We start from the raw sequence: 10,882 nt of genomic DNA, 5'->3' as shown, positions 1-10,882 counted from the left end.
CGTATATATATTACTTATATGATATCTGTGTGGTACATGCAATTATCTTGCAAGCCTCTTATCCATTCTAACATATAAAATGTCCACTTAAAGCAGAGACGCTGAAAGAAAGACTAAAAACATGGGATGCAATACGGGCCGATGCCTCGGTCCAGACGATACGGGGTACCCTGGATCAGGTACGACCCAATTAATATCCATTAAATCTTCAGCCCTCGTAGGTTGCTTTCCGAATAGTACACTAAAGTAGACACGAGATCTAGAGACAAAGGAATTTATCCAGTATACGATAGATAGCTGGCAGTAATGAAACTAGAGGCAATCTTTAGCATTTATAAATGTAAACAGAGGGCTGTAGGGAGTGTATGCTATATTATATTTGTAATGCTAGTACCAATTTAGAACTCTGTCAAAAAAGAAAAAGAAAACGAATACAATACTTGCAGAAGACAAATCTTATACCCTACGAGGTTTGAACTTGAGACATTATTCACAGCATTGTCAGAAAATCGATCTAATTGACCAGTTTAAAAAAAAGATTACCCTGATTTCTTCCTAACTCTATCCTGAAGAATGCTTTCTCTCAGTCTTTTTTCATTGTTTCTTTTCTGTATCTTTACATTATAGCACTTGAATCTATCAATCTATTCATTTAAAAAATTGCTTTCTAGTTATTTATGCTTTAATAAGGGTGCAGGAAAAGCAGTTTCTGTTAATATCATTATCAGTTATTTCTTTTCGAAGTTCCTCGTGTTTTCTACTAATTTGTAATTATGTGTATTATCTGCTCTCACTCTCCGCATGCCCTTAGTCAAACTAATTTTAGGTGGCGTTTCCTAGGAAGTGTCATATATATGTCAGTTAATTTACATTCAAATATGTAGCATCTAAGGCACTCCTTTTATCTACAATGTATGAACATGCACTTAGAGATTCTGTGCTCTAGCGTTTATACTTTATAAGCTTCTCATATATATGAATATGTATATATATATTTGTATTATATATACATACATTAAAAATATATTTATGTACGTGGAATAAAAGCACTGAAGGTTGTATGTTTCTGTTACTGTACTTCGATATACATATGTATAACGTTGCTCATTTGTTGATGAAAGAGTGAATAATTATTGTCAAAATTAAATATATTCGGCTTAATGCAAATACTATGTCACAAAATTGTAGCGTTACTTGTACATGGGTAAGTTATCAAAAAAATGTTGAAACATTGAAACATATGTTTGACAAAATCAGGACATCGAGAAGATTTACAAATCGTGTAAATAAAAATCCGTTACTAATGAGAAATGGATGTATGTCTCTTGCTTTTGCATTAATGGATCTATCTTGAAGATCAAAATTACATGCATAAAGTTGTAATTTTTTATGGTATGGAATGTATTGAAGTAATAGTAACTGAGTTTTGTATTCATTTATATTCTAGAATTCATGGCAGCCATTAGGAAGAAATTGGTTATCGTGGGTGATGGTGCATGTGGTAAAACATGCTTACTCATAGTCTTCAGCAAAGATCAGTTTCCTGAAGTGTATGTACCCACCGTGTTTGAGAACTATGTTGCGGATATTGAAGTCGATGGAAAACAGGTAAGAACTCGAAGAAAAAGTGATCTCGACGTGCTTATTATTTTTCAGCCTTTTCTAGATAAGCATATTAAGAGAACAAAAATTCTGTGTACAATAGGTGGAGCTGGCTCTATGGGACACAGCTGGGCAAGAAGATTACGATAGGTTGCGTCCGTTGTCGTACCCCGACACAGACGTAATCTTAATGTGCTTCTCCATTGACAGTCCCGATTCCTTGGAGAACATTCCCGAGAAATGGACACCGGAGGTGAAGCACTTTTGCCCGAACGTGCCCATCATACTTGTTGGAAACAAAAAAGACTTACGCAATGATCCTAATACCATCAAGGAGCTCAGCAAAATGAAACAGGAACCAGTTAAGCCAGAGGAAGGCAGGGCCATGGCTGAGAAAATCAATGCATTCGCTTATCTTGAATGTTCTGCTAAAAGTAAGGAGGGTATTAGGGAAGTATTTGAAACGGCCACTCGAGCAGCGCTACAAGTAAGTACTGTTCGTTACAGGTAACGTAAAAGTAAAATTTAAACCGAATAGACGTTATTATAAAAGTTATGTGAGTTCGTAGGTAAAAAAGAAGAAGAAAGGAAGATGTTGGCTCCTATAATGGTTGCATTGTCGTCGAAGAGAAGACTAATGGAATTGCTAACTGCAATGAATCTAGTGCCGGAGGTCCCCAACGGAAACTATAATATATATTATAACAAAAATGCAACAACAGCAACAATTTATCTTTCATTATTTTACACAATAAAACAAATATATAAAAAAATGAAAAATAACTACAAAATGCGCTTGCAATACAAAAGAAGAACTATGTCGTCAATGAAACCGGAGACTTGAAACTATTGACTAAATTTCATTACAAGTATATGTGCTATAATAATGAGAAACCATGATGTATATTGTAATGACTACTTGATTGTATCTTTTAATGGCAATGAATTGTGCTTCGAGTTTAAAAGATTAAACAATTACATAAAACATAACAACTATTTACATTTACAGTACATAATTATCTAATATCATTGTAGCAATTATTACTATTATTATTAGTATCTCATTACTATTATATGCCTTCTACATTTCTGTTTTTAATCGTAGTGGCTGTTTATTTTTGATAATAAAGAAAACAAGTGAAAAGAAGGAAGAAGAGTTGTGGGAATTAGTAAAAAAATATGAAGAGACAGAGAGAGAGAGAGAGAGAGAGAGTAAGGAAGGAAGGAAAAAGGAGAGTAGAAACGTAGTGTGCGCTATGCAAACTCATAGAAAGCAATGTAAGAATTTAAAACAAAATGTTAAGAATTCCAAATGTTGCGTCGCTATTTTATTGAATCATTGCATTATCTCTATATTTCTTAAACAAACAAAAAAGTAACAAACGTTATATTATATTATAAAATTGCGTAAGTAGACCAGCGGATCACTTTGATCTTTAAGATATCAAATAGGCTAAATGTATTATTATAATTATAATTATTATTTTTATTATATTATTGTAATACGATGATACTAACATTATGGATTGTAAGAGCGGCTATATTATATTTATGTATTTCGACATTTTCGACAACACATGCCTTGTATTCAAACAAAAGCACACGTACGATGTCCTGGTTCGCATTAAAATGCGCAGTAAACTGCGTGATATAATCTGTTCTTTCAAATTATCCGGTATAATGTAATCAAAGAACGTTCCGGTAATTTAATCGAACAAATTTCACACAACACGATCTTCGTAATGATATTATGTGATTTTTACATTTGCTTTCCAACAAAATGTTTACTGAAACACGTTCTTCATCAAAAATATTTGATCAATTTACGAGTTTCAAGTTACCTTTGTAAATTGTCTGTTGAAGTCATCCTCCTGTTTTTCCTCCCTTTTATTTTATTTTTTTTTATTTGTACACATACTATTCTAAACTTTTTAATCTTACACGTCTTCTATTAAAATCTAATCTATAAGGTTAATAAGGTAGTTGTTTTTTGCAAGAACTATTGAATTAACGACTGCAATGCAGTCTTGGCCATTGATTTAATGAATGACTGTGGAATTGTGTTCAACAAACTTTTTTTAATAATTAGCAGTACTACTGTTGAATTACGCTTTTAACCAGAACTCCGTAAGGTTGCAGTCAAATTTTGCAACGGTCAAGAAAAGTTTTACTTCTAAAGAATATAAGTAAATACACGTATAAGCCAATTTTGTATTATCAAAAAAAGCTAACAACTGTTGATCAATTTACTATTATTATTAGTATCTCATTACTATTATATGCCTTCTACATTTCTGTTTTTAATCGTAGTGGCTGTTTATTTTTGATAATAAAGAAAACAAGTGAAAAGAAGGAAGAAGAGTTGTGGGAATTAGTAAAAAAATATGAAGAGACAGAGAGAGAGAGAGAGAGAGAGAGTAAGGAAGGAAGGAAAAAGGAGAGTAGAAACGTAGTGTGCGCTATGCAAACTCATAGAAAGCAATGTAAGAATTTAAAACAAAATGTTAAGAATTCCAAATGTTGCGTCGCTATTTTATTGAATCATTGCATTATCTCTATATTTCTTAAACAAACAAAAAAGTAACAAACGTTATATTATATTATAAAATTGCGTAAGTAGACCAGCGGATCACTTTGATCTTTAAGATATCAAATAGGCTAAATGTATTATTATAATTATAATTATTATTTTTATTATATTATTGTAATACGATGATACTAACATTATGGATTGTAAGAGCGGCTATATTATATTTATGTATTTCGACATTTTCGACAACACATGCCTTGTATTCAAACAAAAGCACACGTACGATGTCCTGGTTCGCATTAAAATGCGCAGTAAACTGCGTGATATAATCTGTTCTTTCAAATTATCCGGTATAATGTAATCAAAGAACGTTCCGGTAATTTAATCGAACAAATTTCACACAACACGATCTTCGTAATGATATTATGTGATTTTTACATTTGCTTTCCAACAAAATGTTTACTGAAACACGTTCTTCATCAAAAATATTTGATCAATTTACGAGTTTCAAGTTACCTTTGTAAATTGTCTGTTGAAGTCATCCTCCTGTTTTTCCTCCCTTTTATTTTATTTTTTTTTATTTGTACACATACTATTCTAAACTTTTTAATCTTACACGTCTTCTATTAAAATCTAATCTATAAGGTTAATAAGGTAGTTGTTTTTTGCAAGAACTATTGAATTAACGACTGCAATGCAGTCTTGGCCATTGATTTAATGAATGACTGTGGAATTGTGTTCAACAAACTTTTTTTAATAATTAGCAGTACTACTGTTGAATTACGCTTTTAACCAGAACTCCGTAAGGTTGCAGTCAAATTTTGCAACGGTCAAGAAAAGTTTTACTTCTAAAGAATATAAGTAAATACACGTATAAGCCAATTTTGTATTATCAAAAAAAGCTAACAACTGTTGATCAATTGTTCGAAGCACAAAGATAAATTGATAATATCGATGCATAGTATCAAATCTTTTATAGTATCGAAATAAAATACGTTGATTAAGAAATAAAAATGTTTAAAAAATCATCTTTGCAAATCAAAATCCGTTGCAAAGTTTGCAAGTATTCTTTTATAATTTCTGAAAGATATACTGTTAATTACGAATACTGTATCATCAGTTAATCCTTTGTGGACTCTTTCTCCAAATGCTGCAGTAAGAGCGATCATATTTTCACAGATGAAATAAATTAGTAAGAAGTTTGTATACACGCTATGGAAGTTTTTATAAGGGTTCTCTATGCATCGCAAGAAAATATGATGCAATCAATTTTTTCTTAAAAATTGTTTATCGTCTTGATCCTTGTCAGAATAGATTAGCTTTCGAAATAATCCGCTTTAGCGGGAGAAGAAAACGAAAAGAATAAACAATATAGTCAACCCTTTTTTTACGAAAACAATTACATATATATACTTACATACCGTTAAGTGCACAAAATTTGGAGATAAGATTAAAGGACATAAAATATTTAGCTTCTACTCTAACGAGGGTCGAAATGGTGATAAAATTCATACACTTCATAGCATCTATTAAATTTATAGTCGTTTACCTATAAAGATGAAGTAAGTAAACGATAAAAAGAAACGTTTTGTTATATGTACCAGATGTATGTACATGTTTGGTCCATATAGGATTAAAAATTGTACATAAAGCTACTATTGTTCTTGGAATAGACGAGGTGTTACACCCTTCACGAGTGTCTTATGATTTTCTTTACATCAGCATTTCATTTGTCTTTTTCGTATTTATTTATTTAGTAGAGTACGAAATAGCAATAAAGAGAGAACGAATTGCTTAGTTTCGTTTTCTCACGATATTTACGAGCAATATGAACACATTAAAAATGTATGGTAAACGTATCACATCACTTCAATTTGTTCGAGCATAAAGAAAGAGCATGTGCTTGTTGTACTTACGTATGAAATGAAAAAGAAAAATAGTTTTACGAAGTGTAACTCGTCGTGTAACTACAAATATGAGATACATACTTCCAAGAACAAAAACTTAATGTAATACCTTTTTAGCATAACAGAAGTGGAAAGTGAACATTTTTTTACGAGTAAGAGACGATGAAATGGAGAGTAAGTTTTTTTTTAATTCTAACAGATAAATCTATAATTATTTAGCTTTAACATATGATAAAAATATTTACTCCATGATTGATATAAAAAAATTGTAATTAACAATAAAAGTATTTGTCGATGCTTATAGATGATTTCTACTATAAAATGGATCTACCTGCTCCAAATACGTTGTCTAAAACTTAAAAGGGCTCTCTGAAATTAGAGTGGAAATTTGTCGCTAATTCATCAAATAATACGTCGATTATTTAAATGAATCCTTCACTTTGTATTGAACATAATTCACTTCTATTAGGCATATTTTTATTTTGGAATTCTTATAAATGACATTGTTTTCGAATGAGAATAATATTAACTATTTTTTTTTTATAAAACAGTTTATTTTTGACAGAAATAAAAGGATTGTGTATTAATTTGAATCTAATATACAGTCGGATATGAAAAATGGAATGAAAAATCGAATCTTAGATATAATTTCTTAAATCTGAAAAACATTGATAAATCTAAGTCAGTTCTTGATAGTTTTACATGATATACAGCATTATAAAGATACATAATACATATGGACAACCCTATCCTAATTATATTTCACTTCGTTTTTTCAAATATCCTGGAAAATAAATGCAGCTCGTGTTTTACTGAATATCTTCGATTTATCTTCCGTTTAAACCCGCCTCTGGTACTACAAAAATTTAATAGCCTTTTACACTTTTAAACATTTTTATGAACAATTGTGACACTGGTAAGTCGCACAAGGAAGATGTCACTGTCTGTTCAGTTGCTGAGAAATATATAAAAAATGTATCAGACAACTTCATATTTTGTTAGGAAAAAATTTATAATTCATCATTCTTCGGCTTCATAGGTTTGCCCTTGCGATCGAATCCCTTAAGCTCATTGGTTGCATGCTTGGCGATATACTTGATGAAGTCGTCAAGCTCTCTACCACCCTCGTATTTGATTGGGCTATCTTTTGAGTCCTTAGACGCCCAGAAAAGTGTTGGGAAACCATTGACTTCGTACGGTGTAGGGACATCATTAGCGGTGGCATCAAATTTAACGATTGCCACGTCCTCGTTTGCGAGTTTCTCACCCAATTCGTCAAAAACGGGTGCTAACTTCTTACAATGACCACACCACGGAGCGTAGAATTCAATTAGAGTATCTTTGCCATTATTAGTAACAATTTCGTCGAAGTTTCGGGCTACAGCGACTTTAACATTTCCACTGTTATCTTCGGGAATTGGTTCAGATTTCAGATACGGTTCTAAAGCACCGGCTTCAAAATCCTTTAAGAACGCTTCAAACGTGTCCATCGAAAATTCGTCCTTCATGACGAATTTCTGGTTTTTGACGTTTCTCGCTAAAATAACGGGCTTATCACCTTTGATTATTTTTATTTTGGAATTCTTATAAATGACATTGTTTTCGAATGAGAATAATATTAACTATTTTTTTTTTATAAAACAGTTTATTTTTGACAGAAATAAAAGGATTGTGTATTAATTTGAATCTAATATACAGTCGGATATGAAAAATGGAATGAAAAATCGAATCTTAGATATAATTTCTTAAATCTGAAAAACATTGATAAATCTAAGTCAGTTCTTGATAGTTTTACATGATATACAGCATTATAAAGATACATAATACATATGGACAACCCTATCCTAATTATATTTCACTTCGTTTTTTCAAATATCCTGGAAAATAAATGCAGCTCGTGTTTTACTGAATATCTTCGATTTATCTTCCGTTTAAACCCGCCTCTGGTACTACAAAAATTTAATAGCCTTTTACACTTTTAAACATTTTTATGAACAATTGTGACACTGGTAAGTCGCACAAGGAAGATGTCACTGTCTGTTCAGTTGCTGAGAAATATATAAAAAATGTATCAGACAACTTCATATTTTGTTAGGAAAAAATTTATAATTCATCATTCTTCGGCTTCATAGGTTTGCCCTTGCGATCGAATCCCTTAAGCTCATTGGTTGCATGCTTGGCGATATACTTGATGAAGTCGTCAAGCTCTCTACCACCCTCGTATTTGATTGGGCTATCTTTTGAGTCCTTAGACGCCCAGAAAAGTGTTGGGAAACCATTGACTTCGTACGGTGTAGGGACATCATTAGCGGTGGCATCAAATTTAACGATTGCCACGTCCTCGTTTGCGAGTTTCTCACCCAATTCGTCAAAAACGGGTGCTAACTTCTTACAATGACCACACCACGGAGCGTAGAATTCAATTAGAGTATCTTTGCCATTATTAGTAACAATTTCGTCGAAGTTTCGGGCTACAGCGACTTTAACATTTCCACTGTTATCTTCGGGAATTGGTTCAGATTTCAGATACGGTTCTAAAGCACCGGCTTCAAAATCCTTTAAGAACGCTTCAAACGTGTCCATCGAAAATTCGTCCTTCATGACGAATTTCTGGTTTTTGACGTTTCTCGCTAAAATAACGGGCTTATCACCTTTGACGAAGTCAATTCCGAAATCGTTCAATTCGTGTTGGAAGTCATCCTTGGAAGAGATGGCAAAGTGCAATTTGGGGAAATCTTTAGCGACTTTGATGATCCTGTTGCGCCAATAATTCGTACCTTTAGCATTCTTCACATAATCTACAGCGTAGTATGCAACTACCAGTGGATTCTTGAACTCTCCTGCGTTATCGCGCGTACGAATACCCGCAATTCCAAAGCTGAAATACATTTAATTTAAATTAAAAAATATTCGTGGTTGAATTATCACTGAAATAAATGCTCTTAAAACTTACTAATTTTTGGCAATGAATTCTTGAATGTCACCCATAGATTCATCATATTGGATAGTGTTTGGTTCAAATTTGTTTTGCAGTACTTTCGGTCTGTACAAAACAATAGTATTCCTAGGAAATAAGAAAGATGAATTTTATTCTGTCTTCAGTTATTGGTATTTAGTTATAATTCGTAAAAATATTAATAAAATTACTTGTAGCCCTCCTTTTTCATGAGAGACTCAGATGTCGTGTGAGCGAATCTGACCTTTTCTTTCATCTTATTAGCAACAGTATGGAAAGTTTTTGCTAAAGATGAATCTGACTTCTCAAAGAAGCCCACAACACTTATCTCATCGGAATTCAAGAATGATTTCAAACAACTTTCCCCAGTTAGTTCCTTAGATGCTGGACCGACTTGTGCCTGAAATATTTTAAGCATAATTATATGTGGTTCTTAAATAACAATCTCAAGTTATCAAACTTCTAAATACCTTCATATATTTTGCAATACCAGCAGCTTCTCTAGGTCCATTGTAATCACTGACAAAATCACTTTTAGCAAAGATTTTCAAAGTTGGATAACCGCTGACTGAATATTTGTTGCAAGTTTCCTTCCCACTCTCTGTACAGTCCACTTTTGCAAGAGTAATTGGTGGATCATTGCCCAACAGCATTTCAGCTGCTTTTGCATATTCTGGTTTCAATCGTTTGCAATGACCGCACCTAAAATAGCAGTTATTTCCAATAATGTACTATTCGCATGAACGAAAACGTGAATGATCTAAGAATTCAGAATATTCTTGAAAGGTTACACAAGAAAAACGATTAAAGGAAAAACAGTTTTCTTTAAATGGAAAAAACTACTGTTACTTCAAAAAGACACGTTTTTACTTGTAGTAACGTGTCACTAGCCTACTTGCCGGTATGTGGAACCGTCAAAGTCGAAGCTATCATTACGATATCTAACTTCGATTACGATTCACGGCAACTGAAGTATGTTCGGCGAAGTGATAAATAGAAAATATGTTTGTAGTTTTACAAAAACCTATAATTAAGCAAATAAAGTTCTTACCATGGTGCGTAAAACATAACAAGCGTGTTCTCGAGCCGATCCAATTCACTGCTGAACGTTCCATCGGTAAGCTCTAAGACGTCCTTTTCTTCAGCGGAAACGATCGCAAAGATCAAAAACAATAAGGCAAAGTACTTAGGCAGCATCGTGAATCACGGTGCTATTCAATCCTAAATTAAAATCCTTCTTCTTTGACTCAAATGACACTAACTTCCTCGTTACTCACTGCTGCTTATCGAAGACGTGGCTTTCGCAAGAAGTTAGCCAGGATAACCGCGCAGCGCTGTCGTTTTCTGATTGGTCGTTCCCTCACGATGTGTACGTAATATATATTTCTACATGCAGTATGCATGTATATACACATGCGCGTGCACGCATACATGCATAATCATAACGAACGGTTAAATTCGGAGACTATTTGGTCGACGTGTTGGTGGAAAAAAGAGAGGACTTCAAAGAGAAGTTTTAATTTTAACGGTATTCTTTCAAAAACGGTATTCTTTCTTCTGTCGCGTCTTCTTTTGTTCTAGTGGTTCTAATAAAGGATTTTGATGTTTCATCGAGTGAATGTGGTCGCTTATCAGGTTTTTACCGCGTTTTTGTAGTCTCTTTGAATGTAGAAGAATCTCAGTGAAATCGTCTAAAAGTCGAAATTATCGTTGATCGCGCGGGATTTTTTAAATCATTATGTGATTCAATATAAACAAATATGTATTTATGCATCTCATATATGAGTTTATAATTGCGCATCTCTTTCAAGCAAGATGTAGATATTAATAGAAAGCATGTATGAAAAATTTAATGTTATGATGTAGCATTTATAAGTTTTCAATTAA

The 10,882-nt window shown here is 32.8% G+C and overlaps 2 protein-coding genes across 12 annotated transcripts in view; one reads left to right on the top strand and one right to left on the bottom strand.

The window, feature by feature from the left end:
* Rho1 (ras-like GTP-binding protein Rho1) overlaps positions 1–2,626 on the top strand; it is an 8,730-nt gene extending 6,104 nt beyond the window's left edge. For 4 of the 10 annotated variants that reach the window (XM_018024853.2, XM_018024840.2, XM_026813856.1 and 1 more), the window contains 4 exons: positions 94–179; positions 1,448–1,608; positions 1,706–2,089; positions 2,165–2,626. In XM_018024853.2, coding sequence (XP_017880342.1) covers positions 122–179; positions 1,448–1,608; positions 1,706–2,089; positions 2,165–2,446 — 885 coding nt within the window. In that variant the 5' untranslated portion in view covers positions 94–121 and the 3' untranslated portion in view covers positions 2,447–2,626. The remainder of the gene's footprint in view (positions 1–93; positions 180–1,447; positions 1,609–1,705; positions 2,090–2,164) is intronic. The other 6 variants (XM_018024856.2, XM_018024860.2, XM_018024875.2 and 3 more) reach the window with 3 other exon arrangements.
* A 4,095-nt stretch (positions 2,627–6,721) lies between these two features.
* Positions 6,722–10,316, bottom strand: ERp60 (disulfide-isomerase A3). Of its 2 annotated transcripts, XM_018024826.2 has the most exons (6): positions 10,047–10,316; positions 9,466–9,697; positions 9,187–9,395; positions 8,993–9,103; positions 8,691–8,917; positions 6,722–7,597 (listed from the first exon to the last, which is right to left on the bottom strand). In XM_018024826.2, the coding sequence occupies exons 1-6, from the start codon at positions 10,190–10,192 to the stop codon at positions 7,050–7,052; spliced, it is 1,473 nt and encodes a 490-aa protein (XP_017880315.1). In that variant the 5' UTR covers positions 10,193–10,316; the 3' UTR covers positions 6,722–7,049. The 2 variants fall into 2 exon arrangements, with proteins under 2 accessions (XP_017880315.1, XP_017880305.1); XM_018024816.2 differs by lacking the exon at positions 6,722–7,597 and having other exon boundaries at positions 7,815–8,917.
* Positions 10,317–10,882: the final 566 nt, after the last annotated feature.

The sequence above is a fragment of the Ceratina calcarata genome, unplaced genomic scaffold (genome assembly GCF_001652005.2).
Source record: "Ceratina calcarata isolate Rehan_Ccalc_2016 unplaced genomic scaffold, ASM165200v1 scaffold119, whole genome shotgun sequence".
NCBI lineage: Eukaryota > Metazoa > Arthropoda > Insecta > Hymenoptera > Apidae > Ceratina > Ceratina calcarata.
This window is presented reverse-complemented; position numbering and strand designations above follow the sequence as displayed.

Excerpts from the sequence above, each read along its gene's own strand:
- ERp60 (XM_018024826.2), bottom strand. The coding sequence starts at position 10,192 with ATGCTGCCTAAGTACTTTGCCTTATTGTTTTTGATCTTTGCGATCGTT. Across the intron at positions 9,396-9,465 it reads GTATTGCAAAATATATGAAG|GCACAAGTCGGTCCAGCATC; the intron begins GTATTTAGAAGT and ends AAAATATTTCAG. Across the intron at positions 9,104-9,186 it reads ATGAAAAAGGAGGGCTACAA|GAATACTATTGTTTTGTACA; the intron begins GTAATTTTATTA and ends CTTATTTCCTAG.